This window comes from Marmota marmota, unplaced genomic scaffold (genome assembly GCF_001458135.2).
Source record: "Marmota marmota marmota unplaced genomic scaffold, marMar, whole genome shotgun sequence".
In the NCBI taxonomy this organism is placed as follows: domain Eukaryota; kingdom Metazoa; phylum Chordata; class Mammalia; order Rodentia; family Sciuridae; genus Marmota; species Marmota marmota.
In genome coordinates, this window is record NW_026000241.1 from 30,781,117 (window position 1) to 30,805,912 (window position 24,796).

Sequence of the window (24,796 nt, forward strand, 5' to 3'; positions counted from 1 at the left end):
GGAACTGAACTCAGAGGATATATTTTTCTCACAGAATACATTTCTATACCTTTGTGTTTTTTGCCTCGTGTGTACTACCAGTTTCCTTTTTGGAATATTTCTTTTTAAACTTGGAAGGTAACACATGGTTCTTGAACAATACAATTCACCTGCTGCCATTTCTCAAACTATGCTCACTCTGCCTGGAGTGTTCTTTGTTCCAGATAATACAAAAAAGGCAAATTTACCAATTTACTCCTCAGCTCAGAAACCCATTTATATTATAGAGAATACCCCTAACCTAAATAAACAAATCCAATATTATACCATTCTATCCCCATCACCAGGTTTCATTTTTCTTACTAGTACATACTGGCATCTGACATTAAATTCCAACTTTCCTTATGTTCTCAAAGCACTGGTCAACTATGGCTCAACATGTGGCTAAGGAGCAAAGAATGTGAAGGTATAATACGCAAGTCTGAGAAGTAACCACATAGTCTGACACACACTGTAATGATTCTCAACCTGAAGCACTGCCCCCAGGGGGGGCAGAAATTTGTGCAATTGAAAAAAGCCCCCACTATTCTCTGAAAGATACATACATATTGGCCCTCTATCAACAGGTTCTGGGACCTAAAGATTCAATCAATCGCAGGTCAGAAGTAATTTTCTTTTCTTGCGATCATCTAAACAATAGTGTAACATCTATTTACATACTATCTACAATGTCTTAGGTATTATAAGCAATCTAGTTATAACTAAAAGTATATAGGTGTCCTGGAACCACTTCCAAGCATATATCTAAAATCGGCTACATACAGATACAATACAGCAGTTTGGTGCTATAAACCTCAGATTGAAAATTCAAGAAGTTAGATCCAACTATAAACAATTATTAAGTAGGGGCTGGGGATGTGGCTCAAGCGGTAATATCCTTGCCTGGCATGCGCGGGGCGCTGGGTTCGATCCTCAGCACCACATAAAATAAAATAAAAAATAAAGATGTTGTGTCTGCCGAAAACTGAAAAATATTTAAAAAATTCTCTTAAAAAAAAATTAAGTGTATCTGAAGCTGTTAACACAAAGGCCATCAAACTGCCTCAATGAAGATTACTCATGAGATACAGAGCCAGATAAGATAGTGCATGCCTATAATAACAGGAACTGAGGAGGCTGAGGCAGGAGGCTCAAGTTTGAGGCCAACTCAGCAACTTATCGAGACCCTGTCTCAAATAAATAAGGCTAGGGATGTGCCCCTGGGTTCAATCTCTAGTATCCCCCCCCAAAAAAAAAAAAAAAAAAAAAAAGATTCATGCCTACTACCCAACTTGAACATGAACTTGCCAATTCTCAGCTGTACATTTCAAAAGAAATCTAATTTTCTATGATCTCAAACTCATAACAAAAATTTATTAAATAGCACTAATTCACCTATAGTGGCTTTGAATTTGCTATTATTAACCAAGTTAGGTGAATGAAGAAGGGGAGAAGGAGAGGAAAATATACTGACATAGGAAAATATACTCCAGTTACACATCTTTTCCTTTGAAGGGTAAAAATTTTATTTTTGAGGAATTCATACTGCACATTTTCAAAGAGAGTCACATAAGAAAGCAAAAATGTTATCCTCCCCTCATCCTAGAAATAAATAAGAAGGGCATAAAATTTCTTTTTAAATCATGACACTTGTAAGTTTAGCACCAGCATCCAAAATGAACAAAAAAGGAAAAAAAAAAGCATTTACTATATATTTCAGATTTCTTTGGTTGGGGTTCTCCCCATGTGGTATTAATATTTCTTCTTTCAATTCATATTACCAAAACAGTAAAAACCAGGAAAAAAATATAAACCTAGTGGTTGCTGAAACTGGGGAGGTTGCTCTCTCGTACTCTGTGCAGGCATTCCCGGAATGGCAGCTTGCTGGAAAAATATGCTGACATTTTCATTTCGCAGTTGTTAGTTTCTCAAAGAATAACAGTAAACATTCTAATGTCCAAATCTTGGTTAGTCTTCCACTTTATTGCTTAGATGTTTCTTTGGTGTTGGTAAGGTCGTGGGTGTGCTTTTTGCTTTACTTTTGAATGGTCATTAATTCTTTAGGTCACCTGGAAAACATTAAAATCAAACTTATAAAAGTGTCAAAAATGATCAACTTAAACAATCAAAAGGCAAAAATGATTTTTCATAATTCTAAAAACATGTCAAAGGTTCTAAACAAGATGTATACATCTTAAATAGATTTGTAAACTGTTACTTGTTAATAAAATACTTTTCTAATAAATCAGAAAAGCAGAATAGTAAAAAATTATAGAATTACCACCATGAGGCCTTAACAAATAGTTTAACATCCATAACTCTTCACATTATAATATTTTAGTGGCTGCAACATACCTCCTAATACATATCTACCGTCATTAGTTAGCCTTGTCCCCAATGTCAAATTGTACATAGTAGAAAGTTGTTTCCTGCCACATTTTGGAGTATTTCTTTAGGAACAATGCCTACAAATAATACTATTTAGTAAAAGGCTAAAGCCATTTCAAAACAGTTGATAAATAAAATAAAGGTCTATCAACAACTAAAAAAAAATTAAAAAAAAAAAAAAGCAAGTGACCTTAAAGAAGGTATTTATAAAAACCCCATAATTTTATTTATAAAATTTTAACAATGTCTTAATAAATAACATCAGGTTTCATTATATCCCTTTTAACTAAAAACTAATGAAAAGGGCAACAAGCAAGAAATATATAAAACTCCAGAGGTGACAAACATCACAGACATCACTAAAGCAGAGGATCCATAAGCCACTCAAAATTCAAGATCTCCTAGCAAACTCGAGCTGCAAAACAGTATGTGCTGGATATGTAAACCCTTTGGATGTTACAAAATACACTGTACTGCCTCAAAATAAATAATGGTTACCAAAGGAAAAAAAAGAAAAAAAACCAAGCCCATGTCAGGGGCTTGAAAATTATCAAATTGGCCCCTAAGTGCCACGGAATCAGTTTTCTTAAAGAGGTATTAACAATTAAAAGCTGTCTAGAAAAAAGTTGAATATCAACTGTCTCCATGTATACACCCCCAAAACTTATCCAAATAAGGTCAATCCCAGAGATAGTGAACCACCAAAACAATTTTCTCCAGAATCCCAATGGAGACAGGGGTTGGCACAGATGAATCACAGAACTAGTTTAAATTTCTGCTACTACTGAGAAATCAGTGCTATTTAAAAGAAACTACCAACTCAAGACTGGGCCGCCCATGCTCTTACCCTGCTGGTGGTGAAGGTGCCTGGGGAGCTGGGTGTCACTCAGCACTGCTCTGCTCGGTGGCTGGAGCAGGGTTCTCAGTTGGTGCTTCACCTGCCTTGGTCTACAACACAAAACAAACTGTAAACTAAAATGAATCCACCCTGATGTTATGGGAAGTTTAAAGGGTCTTGGCACATTTAAGAAAATAACCATGCAAAATTTAACTATTCATATGTATGTGAGCCAAAAGATTAGTACTAGAGAAGGGTGGCTTTTCAACTGGCCATTAAGCACCACTAGTGCTCCATAATATCTACTGTGTACATACAACTGCTTTCAACTCATGCTTAAAGGCAGCTTCCCTTAACATGAGAGCCCCATTCTTACATGCTAAAGTTTGACATGATTAATTAACAATGATGCAGCAATATCCCTGATGGGCTGGCTTTTACCTCTTTGCCATCTTGTGAAGGAGCATTTGGAGGACGGGGGCGACGCCGATAGTTATAGGGACGCCGGTATCCACGGCGAGCAGATGGCTGGTTTGGACCATTGGCTGCTTGTTGATTCTCTTTATCTTCAGCCTCTCCAACAGCTGGGGCAGGTCGTGGGCGAGGAGGTCCCCTAGAGCAGGAATACAAAGCAAAAGGAACAAGTGCCACAAGACAGGGATTCTCAAGAACATACGGCTTATTGTTAAAGGTAGAAAGTGAAATGATGAGTACTTACTGTTAGAATCATTCACAGGCCAATACAGTAAATGGAACAAAATTGTAGTTAAGAAAAAATAAACTTATTTCTCCATTATTTTCCTCTTTCATTTGAATACATGTTTGAGTGAACAAACAGAAAATGGAAAAAAAAGAGGGATCTGATCAGTCCTTCATGCATAGTCTAGTGGGAACTAAGGAGATTAAACACAGGCAGAAAACATTACTGTCTGCCAAAGCCTGTGCTAGTATATTTTCACATTGAATATTTAATTTTAATGTTAATTCTGTGAGCTAAATTTATAGTTAGAAAACCAACAGGTGAAGAGATAAGTATTTGCTTGAACCATTTGGAAGTGCTGCTGCTTTTATTATAGACCAAAAAAGGCCAAACACGACTTACCCAAGATCAGGCAGTTAGGGATGACTCTAGCTGGGACACTATGAAGAGACTTTTTGAAACTTTTTAGTATTATGATTATGCCTAAAACTGTCATCTTTTGAGGAAGGAGACATAGCCTAGTATAAATTCATTCTTTCCCAATATAATATACTTGCTCTTTTTTTTGGAGGGGGGGGCGGTGCCAGGGATTGAACCAAAGGGCACTTAACCACTAAGCCACATCCCAGCTCTTGTTACTTACAGCCCCACTAAATCACTGAGGCTGGCTTTGAACCTGCAATTCTTTTGCCTCAGCCTCCTAAGCCACTGTGATTGTAAATATAAACCACCATGTCCGGCACTTACTTTTCTTTCACTAAATAAATCCTTATCAACAAACTTCAAGGTACAAATTGAGTACCCCTAATCCCCAAATCCCAAACTCAAACTTATCGAGTGCTGAAACAACACTCAGACTTTGGAACATTTCAGATTTTCAGATTAGCGATGCTCAAAACCTGTAAAGTTTCCAAATAGTCCAAAATCTGAAAAACTATGAAACTGGAAACACTTCTAGTACAAATAACAGTCCTTCACTAATACTAGTAATAATATCCTTTATTTGTTGAGGGTACCATATTAATTATCATAGATGAAACAGTACATTTAATCTTACTGGTCACTGTACACTTCTTAATATGCAAATTACAGATCTGGTAGCAACAAATTAACAAGAGTCCAGGAACTTGCCCAATGACATACAACTACTAAATAAAACAATGCAATTTAAGTTTAGGCAATGATCCACAGCCCAATTTAATCCCACCAGATCACCTGAGTTATTAAAAATACTCTAACACTCAATTCTTTTTCATTTGTAACACTACCATTGACTTGCTCACCAATTAATTTCTGTTTCTCATTTAACTTAATGAAATTAAGTATTAATTTATATCCCATGAAAGTTGCAGAATACGAATAGTGGTTTGGTACAGGGATAACTAAACATTCTAGGTATTCAGAAGAGGAAAATTTCACATCACCATAGGAAAACAAATGACTGAGTCAAACAACTCGGGCATGTGTTCAAAACAGCCACATCTTCCAAATATGTAATTAATCCACAGAACAAACCCATTGTGCCCGAATCCATTCTACTGTCACTCACAAGTCTTTGAACTGGTCATCATTATTGTGGAAAATGTTACGTACCTACGGTACCTTGGGCGATAAGTTGGATTTCTATGAACTGGTCCCGGAAGCTGTGCTCCCTCGGGGACTCCATCCTTCATCTCTCCAATCTCACCAGCCTACAGAGGGCAATGACAGTGGAAAATAAGTGTCATGCACAGAGAATAAGAATAGAGCCACAGTGTAGTTCATAAACATTTTTTAAAGTAAAAAACAAAAGTGCTTAACTGCAAAACTGGGCAGTTTTACTGAACTATTTTTTTATTATTATTATTATTAGAGGTTTGTGAGTGATAGGAAAGGAGGATTCAGTCCTGAGAGCTTTCTGTCTTATCTCTGGGCAGCTTAATTTACAATATTTACATTTTTTGAAACCTGATACACTCAAGTCTTTAATAAAATCTTATTTTATAAAGGGAAATGGAATGCCACACTTGAGCAGTGAGACTTTTTCAATTGTTTCAAACTCAGATCTACAAACTCCACACACTGGTTTTCCCAGTACCATTAAAGTTTTCTATAGAGGTTCATCCAAATCTTATCCATGGTCTGGAGGTATATTTCAGTGGTAGAGAGGCTACCTAGCATGTGCAATACCCTCAGTTCCATGCCAGCACTACAAAACCAAACCTTAAAACCATGCTTTCCCCCATGATTTCTTCAGTTTTACCACCTGTGTTAAGAATAACAACTAAAGAGAAAAATACCTTCTTGTAATTTATTTTAATCTGGGGAAATAAAATTAACATTCTGTATACCCTCTAGGAGGAGGAAAGAAATAAAAACAAAACAACAAACAATTACCCACTGATGCTCTGAGTCTTTTTATTTTTTTGTGGGTGAAGAGTCCTGGTGATTGAACCCAGGACTGCTTTACCACTGAGCCACATCCCAAACCCTTTTTATTTTCAGAGGCAGGGTCTTCCTAAATTGCCCATCTAGTCTCAAACTTGTGATCCCCCTGCCACAGTCACCCGAGTTACAGGGGTTACATGTATGCACCACCATGCCTGGCAGCTCTGAGATTCTTTACAATATAAGCATACAAATCAACCTTATCTGACAAATTACATCCCTTCTACACTTCAGAAGCAAATACCAACCTCCATATTTCACTAGGAAAAAAGAAATAATTAAGAAGAAAATTTCTGCATTGTTCCATGTGCATTTATTTTCTCCTCTCCTATTACATAGGATAAGTGGTTCAGGCTTGTATCTAAACCAAATCCTCTATATTCCCAGCTAGAGTATGCTAATTCTATTCATCCTCTCCTTCTCTCCCTTCACTATGTAAATTTTTTCCTTCTTTATAAATGTCCCTTCAAGGTATACAATGCACTGAAGTACCATCTATCTTTTTTCACTTTTTAAATTTTGAAATAATCACATACTTATGGAAAAAAGTTGAAGTACAGAATCTAATCCTCGGGACCCATTAAAGTTTTACCCATTTGTCTCAAGTAATATTCTTAATAGGAAACAAAAACCCCCACCTGTTTAGAATCATGTGTTGAATTTGTCTTTTTTTTGTCTGGAACATTTTGTCAATCTTTACTTGTTTTTCATGACCTTTGACAAGTTTAAATATTTTGTAAAAGATCCCACAATTTGGGTTGTGTGGTGTTTCATAATGACTAGACTTAGTTCATGCATTTGAGACCAGAAAGTCAGAGGTGACACAGCATTCTTCTCATTGTATCCTATTAGGTGGCAGATGGCTTCAATTTGTACCATTACTGACAATATTCCTTTTGCTAAGTGGTAAAGGTAGCATCTGCCAGGATCTTCTGCTAAAAGTTGACCTGTTCCTCCTCTATTTTTTTTTTGGTACCAGGGATTGATCCCAAGGTGCTTAACCACTGAGTAACATCCCGAGCCCTTTTCATATTTTATTTTGAAACAGGGTCTTGGTAAATTGCTTAGGGTCTGAGTTGCTGAGGCTGGCTTTGAACCTATGATCCTTCTGCTTCAGTCTTCCAAGTTGCTGGGATTATAAGTGTGCACCACTGCATGGAGCCTGTTCCCATTATTAATTATTTTAAAAGGATGTATTTTCAGTCTATAAAATCTTGGTCTTCAAAATTTTCAATATGTTCATTTATTATTTATATCTGTATGGACTCATAGTTTTCCATTTTATTCAATGAGTTATATTCTGTTACTATCATTACTGGCCAATAGGAATCCCTTCAGGTTGGCTCATGTCCTCTTGACATGCCTCCAACATTCTTTGAAAAACGTCCTTGCTTTCTGGCACAAGATGTTCCAGGCTTGTGTTTTATTTTCTCTCTCCTAGTTCTGAAATCAGTTGTATCACCAAAGAAACTTCTATTTAAGAGTGGTGGTAATTAGGAGGAAAAAAAATAAATAAAACTTGGGCCCAGGTATGCTCAATGCTGTTAAGAGCATTCCTACTTTCAGAACCTTTTAGTGGAAAGAACTAAAGAAATGTAGTTACCTGTGTACATGCGAATATACGTAATAAGTGCATAGGTGGGTGGGTGTGTAAAATAGGTAATCTCTTTATTAGCCCCACCTAATGGCTTTAGAACCAAGTTGATGGTGAGGTATATGGGGTAACACACCAAGGGGAACTCACCATTGTAAAATATGAAATTGTAAAACACAAAATTCTTGTCCTGATCTCATCCTCCTGGAGTCACTACCCATTTCTTTGAGCTCCTTTATACACAAATATATTAAAGACAAAACATCCCCCATTAGTACCACTGCCACCCACAGTAACCACTCCAGGAGCATAAACTTCTTTCCATTTACTATCTCAGTCCAATCAAACTTTGCCCTCCCCATACCACGGACCTCCAAACCTAATAATTCCCTCTACTGATCAACAGCATCTAAACACATATCCTTCCTAAAATACTTGCTCTGAGGTTCCTTCCCAATGTCCTTTGCCAGACAATAACCCTCATCTTCCTAATCTTTATTACTATGTCCCAGACTCAGTCCCAAGATCATTTTCTCACCTGCACTCAGTTAATCTCATCTTGCTCTATAGCTTCAAGCGTTTTATGACTCCAAATTATACCTGCAGTCCCATGTCTGCCCTTCAGAGGCTACCTCTAGCTTGGCGCATGATCTTCTTTGGTAACTGAAAGACCAAGGTTTCCTTAGGCCTTTTCAAACACCACTCAGAGAGCTCCAGAGACTTTGTCAACCTTAATACTAAAACTACACGGGTCTGGGTTGCTTAACACCTCAATTTTGCTGAGGCTGGCTTTGAACTTGTGATCCTCCTGCCTCAGCCTCCCGAGCCACTGGGATTATAAGTGTGCACCACCATGCCCAGATTGAATGTAAATTGTAACACAGGGGAATGATCTCCAAATTTTTTCATCTTTCGCCTCAAATCCAACCTTTTTCAATATCCCTACATTTGTTCAGGTAAAAAAAAAAAAAAACACACACACACACACACACACACAAAGGTATTGTTTGTTCCTTATAACACACATTTATGCCATCATTAAATGCTGTCACATTTATTTTTAAAACATGTCCCAATCCTGACCACTCATTCCCACCTTCCACTGCCAGCCTCTAACCCAACCCACTACTATCTGTGCTTTGGGAAATCACAGAGGCTGACTTCTGCTATAGTCTCCCATAGTCTGGTCTCCATGAAACAGTCCAATAACTACCCAAGCATTTTTCTTTCTTTTCTGATCAGATCCCTCTTCTGGCTTCTCATCATATTTCAAGTAAGACAAAAGTCCTTTACTGTGCTCTATCAAGGTGCCCAATTTCCTCTAATATCTCATACCCACCACTCACACCAACCACAAGCCTGCCTTTAGTTTCCTGAATAAGACAAACTGCTCCTTCTTCAAAAACTTTTGACAAAAACATCAATTAATATTTAAAGCATAAGAGTCTAGTGGAATGAGAGAAAAGGAAGGCATGAACCATTTAAATCAATTTCTACCACCTCTTAACAACATCACCTTGGATAAAAATGTCAGTGTTTTCAAAAATATTCAAATCTTTTCATTTCCAGAAAAAAATTATATATAATCTATGTATATATGAAAACCACTGCCAATTTCATAAAGCTAGATGTCAATTTTAATAAGGTAGAGAGGACAGAGTAAGAACTGATTCCACACATCTGCCACTTGGTAGATGCCAAATAATGTCACTCCCTTTCCTTCAAATATTTTCTTAGGTGATAATAGTTGGTATTAGCTCAATGAGTCTACTTAATTTCCAAACATGTAGTTATTGTCTTTAAAAATGAAAGCATTTTAGTTACTTATAGATCATGCTATTTTGTGTTCTGAAGCCTAACACAATTGTTACTGACCTGGATAGCATCATTTCCCCTCGTTGCACCCAATAAATTTCATAGTATTGTATACAGAAAGGAATGTTGTCTAAACTTTCTATTTATCAATAGCTTTTAACATCCTACATATCAACCTATACTTTTAGCATATTACAGTGACAACCTATGGCATAATTATAAGGAACTTGGGAATTTTCATTTGTTGCTCTTGATTTGGCTTTAGGAAACTTATTAATGTCACTTAATACCCAAACTTGGTTGCAATGTATAGCAGAGGTAAAAAGGGAAAATTGTTGAGGACATCTAAGATGGCTTCTACTTCCAAAATGGATGGGTGAAAAGGTCAGTCTGCATTAAAAACAAGCACATGCAGCTAGATTATTGGGAACGAGCACGTATGTTCAACTAGCATCTGCAATGTTCTACAGAGCATTAAGGAGTCACTTTGCTGGAATCTTTAATTCCTAAGGTTAAATATACTTTTTTTTTGAGGTGCTGGGGATTGAACCCAGGGCCTTGTGCATGCAAGGCAAGCACGCTACCTACTGAGCTGTATCCCTAGCCCCTCAATATACTCTTTTTACAATGAATGGAAAATAATACTATACTCTCATAAAATAGGATATGTGTGTGTATATAATGGCAATAATAATAATACACCAAAAATATAGATATTATAATCTCACAATCTCAATTTTTCCTGTCCTAATTTCCTAGAAGCCCAGAGTTGCCCTAAAGAAACCTACTATGTCTCGTATACCCAAGGTCTCCATATATGTAAGTCTGCTTGTTATTTTTAGCACATTTGTCAGGGGCAGCTGTTGAAGAGTAGAAGGGAAAAAAACAAGAAGCAATGTAGAAAGAACACAGTCATGCATGATGGGACAGGAGTTGCAAAGACCAGACAGAACATAATGTTCAGTCAAAACATTTTTGAAAGGCAGGGAGAGGAAAACCCTAGGACACAAAGGAGGAAAAAGTAGCTAGTGATAAAAATATGACACTCTACCCCTGGTTTTCCTACTTCCTGGAAAATGCAAAGTTGGTTTAAGAACAGTGAATTCATAACATTTCTACTAATAATATTGTGTAGTTTTTAAAAAGAGAGAATAAACATCCAACAATTTCTATTTTGTTAGTTTTCTTAAAATCAGCATCACCTCATATAAATTTGGTATTTTATAAGTGTTTTCTATTGCAGGCATAATGTTGCATGCTTTATACGACTTGGTCTGTAAAACATAGCTTTCTTGAAACATCACAGATCATAAGCAGCAGTGGTTAAGATTCAAATTCAGGTCTTAAGTACCTTTGGAGTGCGAGCTTATAAACATACTACCTGTGTCGCTACTTTCTCTTATTTTTCCTATAAACCAGAAATGCTACCCTACCTTTCTATTACAGGCATAGCTCATGTGGTTGTGCTTTTAGAGATGTTTCTAGAATCAATGCTCTGAAAAAGCCCAATGAGGGCCTTGCCTCAGCTTTCGTAGCATCAGGAAGCCACAAGCAAAGTTTTATTTCCAGCTCTTGGTGTTGGAGGAGGAGGAGGAGGAGGAAGAGGCAAAGAAGGATGGAAGGGTGAGGACTGCTGAGAAGTTCCAGGTGCAATTTTACCTGCATTCTGTTGGGATGGGGAAAGACCCGTGAGCGACGGTCAAAGGTCTGTCCCACGTGGTAAGGCGGGAACCGCCGCTGCCGGTACTGAGGGCGATACTGGGGGCGGCGCAGCTGACTCCGGGCCCCAGAGAACTGCCCGTCAGTGGCAGGGGGGTCAAATCCTTCACTGCTGCCGCTCCCTTCCTCCTCCTCCTCCCCAGCGTACTAGCGAAGCAAAGAAACAGAGGTTCAGAGGAAGTTTCAGCAAGGGAAGGACCAAAGAACACCACACTTAGGATGATTAACACCAAAAGCAGAAGGAAAAAAAATATATTCCCAAAGCAATACAATAATCCCTTTCAATATACAGACAAAATGCATTTAGCCCAAGTTATCATGGGATTCCCTGGGATAAATTACATTAAGGTTAAAGTAGATCTATGCAGATGAAACACCAAGCAGAAAAGCAAGAGCAATAAATCTGTAACAAATTTCATAGTCAGTCTTCTAATTAGAATGGGTGACCAGCTGACCAACCACCCAAAGGACATCTACACAATCTGTAATAATTGGCTCATTTAAATGTGTCTCTTCCAACATTTACCATCCATTGGGACAAAGGGGAACATCAAGAAAATCTACATTTTTATGATATTATGAGAATACTTTCTTTGCAGTACTGGATATTGAATACAGGGACACTTAGCTATATCCCCAGTGCCCCTGCAACCTTTTAAAGCTTGAGACAGCATCTCCTTAAATTGCCAGGGGTTGCCTTAAATTTGCAATCCTGCCTAAATCTCCCAAGTCACCAGGATTACAGGCATGCGCCACTGCTTCCAGCATGAGCCTGTGTAACCTAAGAGGAATATTTCCTAAGATGCTTCTCAAAATGTGGTGGGGTCTTTGAAACCTTCCAAAGTCAGCAAAATCAAAATATCCTCATACTAAGGTGCTATTTTTCTTTTCTCCATTAATCTCTCATAAGTGACTGGGTTTCACAGGTTACAATGACATGCAATCTATAGGCAGACAAATATAGAATAAATGAGAGTTCACCAATCTATTAAACTATACAAAGGATATGTAAATGTGTAAGGCAAAACCACTCCAATCATAATAAAAAAATGTTAGTTACATTAATGTATAATGAGTTATTTTAAATTTAATTTCTAATATGATTTTGTATGTGTGTGTGTGTGTGTCGGGGGGTACTGGGGAATTGAACCCAAGGGTGCTTTGCCACGGAGGTACATATACCCCAAAACCTTTTTTTATTTTGAGAAAGGGTCTCACTAAGTTGCTCAGGGAGGGCCTCACTAAGTTGCTGAGGCTGGTCTTGAACTTGTGATCCTTATGCCTCAGCCTCCCAAGTCACTGGAGTTACAGGCATGCACCACCACACATGGCTAACAGTATTGATATAAACACACTTTAACTCTAGGATCCTCAAAGAAAAAAAAATCTAAGTGCATAAATAGATCCCAAAACCAAACATTTAAAAACCAAGGGACTGCTTTATATTTTCAGAAATATTAGTTTTAAAATATTTTAACAAATAGTAATGAGTCAACCATTTCAAAATAGACCCCTATTAATAAAGGGAACCATTTTACATTTTTGCTTAAATTACTATATCACATCACCATTAAAAAATTAAAAAGAACTTTACAATAATAATAAAGCCACCTGTGTTGACCATACTCGACAAACAATGAACAAGTTGTCAATATTTAGATATTACAACAGAAAACTTCCATTTATAAATACTTAGAAATAAAAATTTCGAAATTCTTCCAAGTATTTTTTCTAGCTTATGGAGGAAAAAGTCTTCAAAAAAAATTTTTACTTGACAATTTTTCTGGCACTTTTACTTCTGAATCAACTAGGAGTCAAATTAATCACAGCTAGAGTTCTGTATATGAAATGAACTTGTAAGTTAACATGAGGCAGTAAACTGCTACTATAGCTCATTCCTACCACAACAATCTGGCTAATTCTTAAAAATCAAGTACAAAATAAAAGAAAAATATAGGAACAAGTGAAACATCCTAACAAACATGAGGAAAAAAAAAAAAAAATCAACTTAGCCAGGGTGTGAATATGATAGAAAAAGAAACAAAAGCATTTAAGTAGAAGGTATGTCAATTCTCAATCCGCAGGTTTTGTTCTACTGATATTTTTTAGAAGTTTCTTTGCAAGATATAGGTAGCCCATCCTGTGCTCACAAAACATCCTGAGTTTTATTCTATGGTGCTGAACCTTGGTTCTTACTTTAAAAACATAGAAATCTAGATAATTTTATTATCTCACATTATCAGTTCATAATGAACTCAAATCTAATAAGGTCTTTACAACCTTATAAGGGGGTTCCTTATGCAAGCCTTGAGAGGACCCCTTTAAATTCAGCCTCCGTAGACAGGGACCAATCTAAAAAACCAAAAACCTCATTGCTTTTTCACTTTAAAATAGTAGCAAAATGTTTCACTAAATAGTTTAAAAATCACATTTTGTGACCAGCACTTTTGACTGCCTATTCTCTAATTATTCATCATTCTTCCTTGCTAACCAAATACTGATTTTCTTTGAGGTCAACAGTGTCAGTTTCAAGTAAGGAACAACAGATTTTAAGATATGGGTGGCAATCCTATCCCCTATGCCAGCAAATGCCACGTGACTAGGTTTGGCCAGAGGAAAGAAAGAAATGAAGACAAAGCCTTTATAATCTTGGCACTGCCTACTTTTTAAGTCTCTTTATTACAAAAATGTCTGTTACTTGCAGCCAAATACATCCTGATAAAACTGCTAACTGGCAAGTTTCCAAGCTGGGGAATCACTTGTCTTGCCTCCAGGAGAATATAAGACATTTGTTTCCATTTCATTAAGTGGTTTTGTTTTGTTTTTGTGAAACTGGGATTTGAACCCAGGGGAACTCCACTACTGAGCTACATCCCCATCTTTTTAATTCTACTTTTGAGACAGGGTCTCACTAAGTTGCCCAGGCTGGCCTAGAACTTGAAATCCTCCTGCCTTAGCCTTCCAAGTCACTGGGATTATAGGGGTGTGCCACCACAACTGGCTGAAAAACTTTCCAATCACTAATTAGAAACAGACTCAACATACATTACGGGGAGGTCCACGGCGTCTGCCATAGTAGCCACGTCTATAACGGCGCCGATCAGCAGCATATCGACTCCCTTCCACAGGAACTCCATCTGGGCCAGTCACATTGGCTGCTTCAGCACCCTGAGGAAGAAAATGAACAGACAACCTCCAAATAAATATTCCTTAATGGCAGAGAAATGAGATAATATAATCTTCCTAAAATGCTGAAACTTAGGTTAGCCCAAGAAGTACCAAGAGAATCCCTACTCATGTAGCTCTGTGCAGCACTGAGTTATTTAATTTTAATCCAAAACAGGGTCTCACTAAGTTGTCAAGACTGGCCTTGAACTTGATCCTCTGCCTCAGTCTCCCAAGTAGACAGGATTGCAGTGATGTGCCACACCAAGTCAGCATTAAGTTACTGAAAGTAAAACTTCTCCCTCCTTGGCACCAACAAGAAGAAAGGGTCTTTGATTAAGTAAAACAGACTCCACACAAGCAATTCCTCTTTATACCTTCCTATTGTGCTTGAAATAGATGAGCATTCTTATCTCAGGAGCCAAAGTATAAAATAATGCTTCAAAAATATAAAAGTAAAATTGTGACAAAGGACATTAAAAATAGCCTATCAGACTTTATATGCATGTGGAAAGGGCAGGTGCATGGGAGTTAGTCAATCAGTTTATCATTCATTCGGCTGCTATGATTCCCTGCCACAGCAAATTTACAAAAAGACTACTGATTAAAATCAAAACATGAGGAACATTTAGTAGTATTGTAATTAAATAAATAATGGCATAAAAAAATTCTTCAAGATGACCCATAGGCTTTCTGGATTGACAGCCTCTGAAAAAAACATGGCTATCAAAACACCTCAGTTTTCTGAGACCCAAAGAAAGAAGAGTGATTATATTCAATGTGAGCCTTCTTTTATTGAGAATAAAATATGCTTTACTATATATAGTAGTGCCTACAAATCAATCCAAAAACTTTAGTCTTATAAATTTTCTGCCCTAAAGCATTTTTTTCTTTCTTTTTTTTTTTTTTTTAGTACCAGGGATTGAACCCAAGGGTGCTTAACCACTGAGCCACATCTCCAGCCATTTTTATTTTGTTGAGACAGGGTCTCTCTAACTGAGTTGCTATGGTTGGCTTTGAATTTGTGATCCTCCTACATCAGCCTCCCAAGCAGTTCAGATTATAGGCGTGCACCACTGTGCCAGGCAATTTCAATCTATTTTTAATGCCATGCAACAAATTATAAATATTTGGTTCCAAAAAACGGGCATTTTATAAATTGGGGGAAATTAGCTTCTTTCACAATCAGTGTTTATCATTTATTAAATAAAATTTTTAAAATGTCATTTAATTTTCTGAAGAATGTTAGACAGGTGAAGAGAGACACACCTGTAATCCCAGTGACCTTGGAGACTGAGGCCTCAACTAAAAGATGCTGCCTCAAAAAAAAAAAAAAAAAAAAAAAGGCTGAGGATAGAGCTCAGAGGTAGAGCACCCCTGGATTAAATCCCTAGAACTACAAAACAATAATAACACAAAGAATGTAATGACATTTAATAATGAAAAATATTTCTACTTAAGCCAGGCTCAGTAGCTCAAGCCTATAATCCAAGGTACACGGGAGCCTGAGTCAGGATAATCACAAATTTGAGCTCAGCCTGAGCAACTTAGCAAGATTCTATCTCAAAAAAAATAAAAAATAAAAAGAGCTGGAAACACAGATCAATGATAGAACACTCCTGGGTTTCATCCCCATTATCACCAAAAAAAAAATTTTTTTAATTTAAATATAAGAATGTACTACTATTATTCCTTTCATTCATTTTTATTTTCTTGGTACCAGGGATTGAACCCAGGAGTGCTTAACCACTGTTTCACATCCCCAGGCCTTTTTTTCTTTGTTTTGATACAGAGTCTCACTAAGTTGCTTAGAGCCTCCCTAAATTGCTGAGGCTGGCTTTTAACTCATGATCCTCCTGCCTCAGCCTCCCAAGTCGCTGGGATTATAGGCATGCACCACTATGCCCAGCTGCTACTATTATTTCTGCTTAAAAGTCACTTACTCCTCTCATACAAAAAATCCAACAAATATTCATAGGAAATCCAAAGGCCATTTTTTATGCCACAAAGCTATATGCCAGTATAGTTTGTAATGCAACCACAATTTCTCACCTTTTCTCCTTCAACCACATCAAACTCTACAGTTTCTCCATCTCCTACACTACGCAGATATTTCCGTGGGTTATTCTTCTTGATGGCAGTCTATCAAAAAAACAAACATTGCATTTAAGATGTATTTCAATATTAAAGCAAGTTCATCACAATCAAATTTACAGATTGAACTTGATTGAAGCAACTGTTGTCCTATTATTACTATTACCATTCTTCTACTACTCTGAATCTCCAAAACAACAAAAACCTTACAAAACTACAGTCCATTACTTTCTTGGTTTATTGTTCTTCAAAATTCATCTTGGCAAGTGGATTAAAGAGAAATACATAGTTATTACAAACTTGTTTTGCTCTGATCATCATAATGGTTACGTCAAACCATTAAGCTTCAAAAGTCGAAGCGCAGCTTCATACACACAAGCACACATTTTAGGTACAGATGCTCTGTATACTAGACAAAACTGTAAACGTTAAAAGAATGTATAAAATGTGAACATGTGGTGGGTGATGAAGAACAGAAAAAAACAATAAAAAGAAATGCCAAGGAGATAAATATTCCTTTTTTGGGGAGGCACTGGGGGGTACTGGAGTTTGAACTCAGGGGTTCTTTACCATTAAGCTACAACCTCACAAAGTTGCTATGGCTAGCCTTGAACTACCAATCCTCCTGCCTCAGTCTCTCCACATTGCTGAGATTACAGGCATGCACCACCTGATAAATACAATTACTTCAGGAATCAAAATATTAGTGATAATCTGGCATCTCCCCTGCCATCCCATTTTGTGGATAAGGAAATGCTGGGCTGACAATTGAGTGATTTATCTGAAGCCACAAAGCTAACAGCCCTGATGGGGAGAAGGCAGTAGAGAAAATTCAGATCCCTCTACTGTACCTGCATGAAATTCATTGAATATTTTTCCCATCACTTCATTCACTTGATAATTACTCCCTACAGTTTTTCCAATAACTCATTAAAAGCTTAATGAAGATGCTATTCTGCCTAAATATCTGCTTATGAAAAGGCCCCTTTCCCTTTTTCAATCAATGAAAGGGAGAGAATATTTTTCTTGCAACAAATTTCCATTTCTTTGGCTGGTATCCCTAAACAGTTAAAGGGGCTCTGGAGTTTGCATGGAACTAGGTCAACCTTATTTTATAAAGCGATTAGGCATGTGTAATCCGGCCCTTCCCCTACTCTGAGTAGGAGGCAGAGGGGGGAAAAAAAAAGATTGAGCCAATAGGGCAGAGACCTCACCCACAGAGGAAAAAAGGCAGCTCAGGACAGGATATCTGCGCACGCAGCACGAATGTTCAGCCATTCCAAAAACAGCCCCTCCCTACCGGCTTGTTCCCTTTTTCCTGTTAAACTGGGCAGGCCCCAACACAGAGGTGACTCACCACACAACCTCATGGGGCTGGAATCAGGTCATACACTCACAGGCAAATAAGCCGGCCACCAGCACAGAGAAACTCCTTTACTCTAACAGTCACTGAATGGAGCTCTTACCCCGGAATGTCTATGAACCTCCAGATATTACAAGCGACACTTTATTTTCAGGATGCTATTATTTAAAAGTTACTGTATCTCATCAAAAAAAAAAAAAATCTACTCAAATTATCTATGTAAAAATGAAAATATATCCAATCAAGCAGAAATATAAAGGATGGAAAAACCACAATCAGAGAGCTTTTCAGATACTGCTATCTCCACACGCAAATTCCATCCCAACACACACACAAACCTAAATAGGACACAAAAAACACAGAAAACCAGATGCTTGAGAGACCTACAGGTAAATGCACTGGCATTTGGTACCTACTGCCATACTACATGAAAAACACTTATTTCAGCCAATTCACTGAAGGCTAAACATACAAAAAGAATAGCCAACATAGGTACAACTTCTCTGTATTTTAAAGCAAGTATTCTAGGACACATAATAGACTATTTATCCTTAGTCTAATAATGTAAAGAAAGAAAGACAGCTATAGCAGATGCCCATCTTGTATATACCTTAGCCATTTTCTATATTTCCTTCATAAGAGAAGGTGGATCTTCTGACTTGGACATGTGCTACGCATGCTTATATTAACAGGAGAACTGCCTTGGGGAATCGGAAGTTTTCTCACATCTTGGATACACACACTCCAACTATCTGATTCACTGTGCTGTTTACCTCAAGTTATAGGAGCTTTAACCAACACCCATGCAAAAGCCAGATGATTGCAGCCAAACACTGAAGAGAACCCGCCCTGTAAGGAGAATAGGATGCTAATACAGAAACAGAACGGTTTTTGCTAAGGGTGCAGGCTTTAAAAAACTGGTTCAACTAAATTACTCCATTCATCTGCAAAATTAAAACTGAAAAATAATTAATGATGGGACAGGAGAGTTTATCTGCACTCTTAAAATGTCTCAAACACAGAAAGAGTTTAGAATACAATAAGTTGTAGGACTCGCTTCAGAGAAACAGCAGCAGTTTATAAACACCCTTCCTCATACAACAAACATAATATTTACAATTCCTCTTACCTGATGTACAAATACATCTTCTTTGGTGTCATTTCTGTTGGGAGACAAAAACTCACCATTAGAGGTACTAAATATGTGGATAAACCTAAAGAACAATGTATCATGACTTCAGATCTCAAGACCTTTACAACATAAATTTTTTTGTATCCTCTAAATTTTGACACCTAGAATCCATCCTCATTAAAAACTAACTCTGCCAAAATACCCATCCTACCCTTCCACATTACCACAGTACTAGAGCCAAACACAGGACTCAACATACAGAAACATCCCTTTCCTCTCATCTCTTCCTAAATCACATGGTATGTAACCAGAGCCCCAGATTTTCCTCCCAGCAAAAGCAAAGCAAGACAGTCAAAAGGACAGGGCACAGCTGTGAACTAGGCTCTCCTTACACTGAAACTTAAAACAACCTTCCCACCATTCCACCCCACCCTACCTCACCAAAACAGACAAGGAAGAAACTAGAAGAATTTGTTTAAAGAGGGAGGGAAGCAGAGAAAACTACAATGTTCTATTAAAACATCTTAATTCTCAAGAGCTTGGTGTATCCTCATTCCTGTATGGTTATGAGTTATCATACTTTAAAGAAAACTAGTTTCCTCTGAGGACCTGGACCAGACCCGGGTACAGATCCAGCTCAATTATTGACTACTGTGTGACCTAAGGAAAGTTGCTTGACCAGTCTCAGACTCCATTTCTCCATCTGTGAAATTATGGATAGACTCATTTATTCTTCCAGTTTCTGATGTTTTTCTACTAATGATTAGATACTTTGAAATCAGTTATGTTAGTGTTCTAGACATATTTTAATTAAAATTCAATGACCAGTGGCTTAAAAATGAGAATATAGTGCTTATAAACCTTAAAAATGTATACAACCCATTAAAAGTATGGTAAAGGATTTATAACTGCAGGTGCTACAACATAAGTGTAAATTTAAAACACAGATGTACACATACATACCGATTTATAAATCCATATCCATTTCTGACGTTGAACCATTTGACAGTGCCAAGGACTTTGGTGGCTAAAATGGAATTAAGCAGATAAATTATATCTGACCTACAAAGAGATAAAGCTTATATCACTAAGATCTTGATAACATTATACAAAACCCAAACATACCTGAGTAAACCATTAACAGCTTAATTCCAAAATAAATTAGGAAAAGAAAATGGAGCAAGATATCATAAGGAGTTACTTTTCAGAAAACTAAACCTTTCTTCTTTGTTCAACTTTTCATTAAAGTTGTAAGCCAGAGTGGTCACAATTCTACACAGTAATTAAATTCTGCAGTAATTAAAAATAAAGAAAATGTTGGGAGAAAAAAGTGCTGCTTAAGATTCAAATTCCAAGTATTAATGCAGAAAAATTCAGTAAGTGTGAAAGAGGAACAACCTTGAGGGGGAGTGTAGATAAATGAATGACCTTACCACACCATTTTCAGACTTGAAACACTAAATAAACCTGAATAAGAAACCCCCTAGTTTATTGTTAATAGGCAGTCTATAAAACAGTCATCTTCTAGTCAAATGGGGGCCTACCAGGAGTCAAGAGTATTAATAGAACTGATGCTGTCTCAATCCAGTTCTGTACTTACCACCCTGAGACATGATGTAACAGGCTTTTCAAACCACAGTGAAGAATTCTGGTTGTTTCATTGTTTACCCTACTCTCTTCAGTAGGTGGGAATTAAACTTGACATTTTCTATAAAATCCCCCTTTAACTTGATTATTGACTCTACATTCTGTCATGAGCAAGACCATTTCTATAGAATGACAAATTTTAGATTTAAGAGAAAAAGATATAAACAAATTATTAACTTCATGTAACTGTATTTCGTAGATATTTACTTTAACTATTTTAAATATTGTTTTCAGAATCAGTTGTGAAAGTCAAATTTAATGCCTCTAAGGAAATACCTATGTGTAAATTCAGGAAATGCATAAAGAATCATCTAGATTCAATGAAACAGAACCTGACAGAAGATTACTGTTTAAAATAAAAGTAGAGAATGGAAGTAACAATTAACATTAATCCAAGCTGCTGCACTATAAAATAAATAATAGGGCTTCAGTTTTTAAAATTCAAAACTAAAATAGTAATTAGAACTTGCCATGTTATGTTGTGGGCAGGGTTAGTTCTGAGTTGTTAGACTGCTAAGCTTGATATTTTAGCTTTTTTTTTGAGGGGGGGGGCAGAAGTCATTCAGCCCACATTGACTAAGCATTCTCTAGTGCAAATTCAAATCTTTAGTTTGAGGCCATTCTAATTAGAGCAGCCAGGAAGAAAAACCATTTGATTTTTCAGATGCAAATGTACAAAGAGGCCAGTTTGATAAATGGCTGGGGATGTAGCTAATTTGTAAAGTCAATCCCAAGCACCCCCACCCACAAAAATCCAAATTCTATCACTATTTCCAAGGACTTTAATCAAACAAAATCGTTCATTCTTTCTTAAAACCATAATTATAAACATACTTCATATATGCAAGGGGAAGAGTGTTACAAAGCGGGGCAACCTTGAGGGGGAATGTAAATGAAGTTACTATAAGGCTTCCATAATGTTCACTAGGAAGCTTTATTTCAGCCTGGCATGGTGACCCAACCCTATAATCCCAGGCACTAGGAGGCTGAGGCAGGAGGACTGCAAGTTTGAGGACAGACAGCCTCAGCTATCAGAGAGGCCCTTGTCAGATGCAGTGGCATACCTGTAGTACCAGCAGCTCAGGAGGCTGAGGCAGGAAGATCAGAAAGCTCAAAGCCAGCCTCAGCAATTTAGTGAGACCCAGTCTCTAAATACAGTATTTAAAAAGGGAAGGAGGGGAGGAGTAGGGAGGGGGAGCATGGGAGGAATAGATGAATTCTAGATAGGGCAGAAGGGTGGGAGGGAAAAGGAGGGTGCAGGGGATTAGCAAGGCTGGTGGAATGTGATAGACATCATTATCCAAAGTACATGTATGAAGACATGAACTGGTATCAACATACTTTATACACAACCAGAGATATGAAAAATTGTGCTGTATAAGTGTAATAAGAATTGTAATGCATTCCACTATCATTTATTTTAAAAAATCAATAAAAAAAAGGGAAGGAGATGTGGTTAAATGCCTGGAAGAAAGAGAAAAAGGCCCTAAGCAATTTAATGAGACCCTAAATCAAAAAATAAAAAGGGGTGGGAATAAGTACCTGTGGTTTTTAAATATCAAGTACCAAAAAAAAAAGGAAGTTTTATTCTATCCATGTAAATATTTTCCCAGGACTATGTGCTCTACGAACTAAAGTTAAGGCCAGTGAAAAACTAGAATTAGAGAATCCAAGAACAGATATCCATTTCAGTCAGCACTGTGTCTAGCACATTTTGGGCATCCATGTGTTTGCTTGGCAAAGGACAGAAGATGGCAGAACACACTGGACAGAGACAAACAGTGTTGAAGTGTCATGTGGAAGGCTGTCCTTCATTTTCAGACAGTTTGGATCTAGCTGGGGGAAGATAAAAGGGGATCTGGTAGGAACAGAACAGTAGTTGGTAATTGATACGCTTTCTTCATCTTTAAGGATAATATCTGCTTTCCTTATTTAAGAAAGGTACAGGATTAAATGAAAAAAATGCAAAAGCTTCTGTTGAAAATAGCATATTATTAAGAACATAACAATACTCTGGATGACATGAGTGTCTCTCCCGCAAATTTTGCATTGGAGGTGTTTCAAAAAATACTCAGTGGAAACAATATCATAATTATAATATTAATAGATTTAAGGGTTTTTTTTTAAGTCCAGCATAAAAAGAGGGTTATTTAATTTCTTAACCCACACAGGTTATACTTCGCATGCTGTTTGGCAGAAACTGACCAAAAATTCTTGGAAAAAGAAAAGTGGTCCCCAAGGTGGAGAACACTAAATCCTGTTATCTTTCTTTGCATTATTGCCTCTACTCTCTAATTGGGAGGCAAGGCTCAGAGAAATCACACAAACATGCCCCACCCAAAACAAGGAAAAACTTTTCTGAAGCATCCTACACCATCTGTTAACTTTCCGGTTTCAAAGGGTGAATGCTATGCGCACACGCCCTTCAAGTGAGCTTATTCACCACCCACCTGCTTTGCAAGCCTGTTTAAAGCCTCACTCAGGGCGTTTCTCAAAAGATGAGAACACTGAAATAAATGACAAAACCAATAACCACCACAAAAACTCTTTCTAAATCTCTGCCCCCCAGATCTGAACTTCTCATCTTCCTGTTTCCCTTCCTAAGTCATAAGTCCCAAGGTAACCGTGTTTTGAACAGACGTCACACCCCCACTTCCGACGAAGTTTTTTCAGCTGCTACACCACGTGCGTTCCCACAGTCCAGGAAGAGAAAAAACGTGTAGCGATTGGTGAACACTGAAAGGCTCTTTGCATCAGTGGGCACACAAGGGGGAGGAGGACGCGAGACCAAGACCCAAGTTTCCCAGAGGGGATTGCAACATCTCTTTGCCGGCATGTGGCCGACAGAAGCATGGCGTCTTTCCCAAGCCCATGTGGGAAGGGCGTCAGGGACAGACACCTGAGCCTCCCCGGCAGTCTTTCCACTTTCCTCTCCGCGTCTCTTTCTGCGCCTTCTGCGTCCCCAAAGGAAATGCTGTCCTTTCCCATATACTAAGCAAGAACTGTCCAGGGCCCACGTGTCTGTCGCATCACTACATCCACATGGATCCCTACCCGGGGTCTCTTTCCCCAGATGGACTCCCCTTTTCTTTTTGGATAAAGGCATTCTCCACTACAAGAACAAGTGGCAGTGCCCGCTTGTGTGACAGCAGTCAAGACCCCAACTTGGCCGTTCGGACTCAGGAGGGAGGTGCAAAGGGTCGCGTGGAGCGCAGGGCGCGGCGCGCTCACCTGGCAGCGCCTGCAGAGAGGGGAGCCAGCGGCAACCTGCACCGGGGCGAGGGGACCCGGTGTTGTCAGCCTCTCCTGACTGGGTGGGAACTCAGCGGGAGCTGCCCACTCGTGCTCGGGGGCCGGCCGCCGGCCTCCCCACTTGGAACTGCACCGACCATCCCACGCTGACTCACCGAGAACTTTTTTCTCCGCGTCTTCGCTGCCGGCGGTGGCTGAAGAGGCGGGGGCCGCGGTGCCCGTGGCTGCCGGGGCCGCGTCCCCACCGGGGTTTCCTGCGACTAGGGCGGCGGGCGCGGGAGCCACGGCCTGGGGCGCGCCGCTGCCCACAGGGCTCTTGGGCGCGGGGTCCTGAAGCGCCGCGGCGGCCGCCTCCGCCGGAGCCTGCGGGAGGGTGGTGGTGGTGGTGCTGGTGGCCTCGCCCGCCTCGCTCATGCCGCCTCCTCTGCTCTCACTCGGGCACCTCGGTGGCGGTTGGTCGGCGGTTGGCGCGGCTGGTGGTCGCGACGGCCGGGCTCGCTCTCAGGGAGGCCGGTGCGGATCTCGCGGCGCAGGCGGCGGCGGCCGAGGGGGCGTCTCGCGGCGGAGGCGGCTCGAGCTCTCGGGCTGCGCGCTCGCGCTTGGGCTCCTCGCTGGATCTTACTGCCCCAAAAATGGCCCCGCAC

At 38.7% G+C, this 24,796-nt stretch overlaps 1 protein-coding gene across 2 annotated transcripts; it reads right to left on the reverse strand.

The window, feature by feature from the left end:
• Window positions 1–1,520: 1,520 nt before the first annotated feature.
• On the reverse strand, window positions 1,521–24,796 carry Ybx3 (Y-box binding protein 3). 2 transcript variants are annotated; one of them, XM_015489586.2, is made up of 10 exons: window positions 24,308–24,796; window positions 20,217–20,280; window positions 19,251–19,284; window positions 16,717–16,806; window positions 14,545–14,667; window positions 11,440–11,646; window positions 5,538–5,635; window positions 3,686–3,857; window positions 3,254–3,354; window positions 1,521–2,087 (listed from the first exon to the last, which is right to left on the reverse strand). In XM_015489586.2, exons 1-9 carry the CDS (start codon window positions 24,564–24,566, stop codon window positions 3,289–3,291), a joined length of 1,113 nt encoding a protein of 370 aa, XP_015345072.1. In that variant the 5' UTR covers window positions 24,567–24,796; the 3' UTR covers window positions 1,521–2,087; window positions 3,254–3,288. The 2 variants fall into 2 exon arrangements, with proteins under 2 accessions (XP_015345072.1, XP_015345074.1); XM_015489588.2 differs by lacking the exon at window positions 11,440–11,646.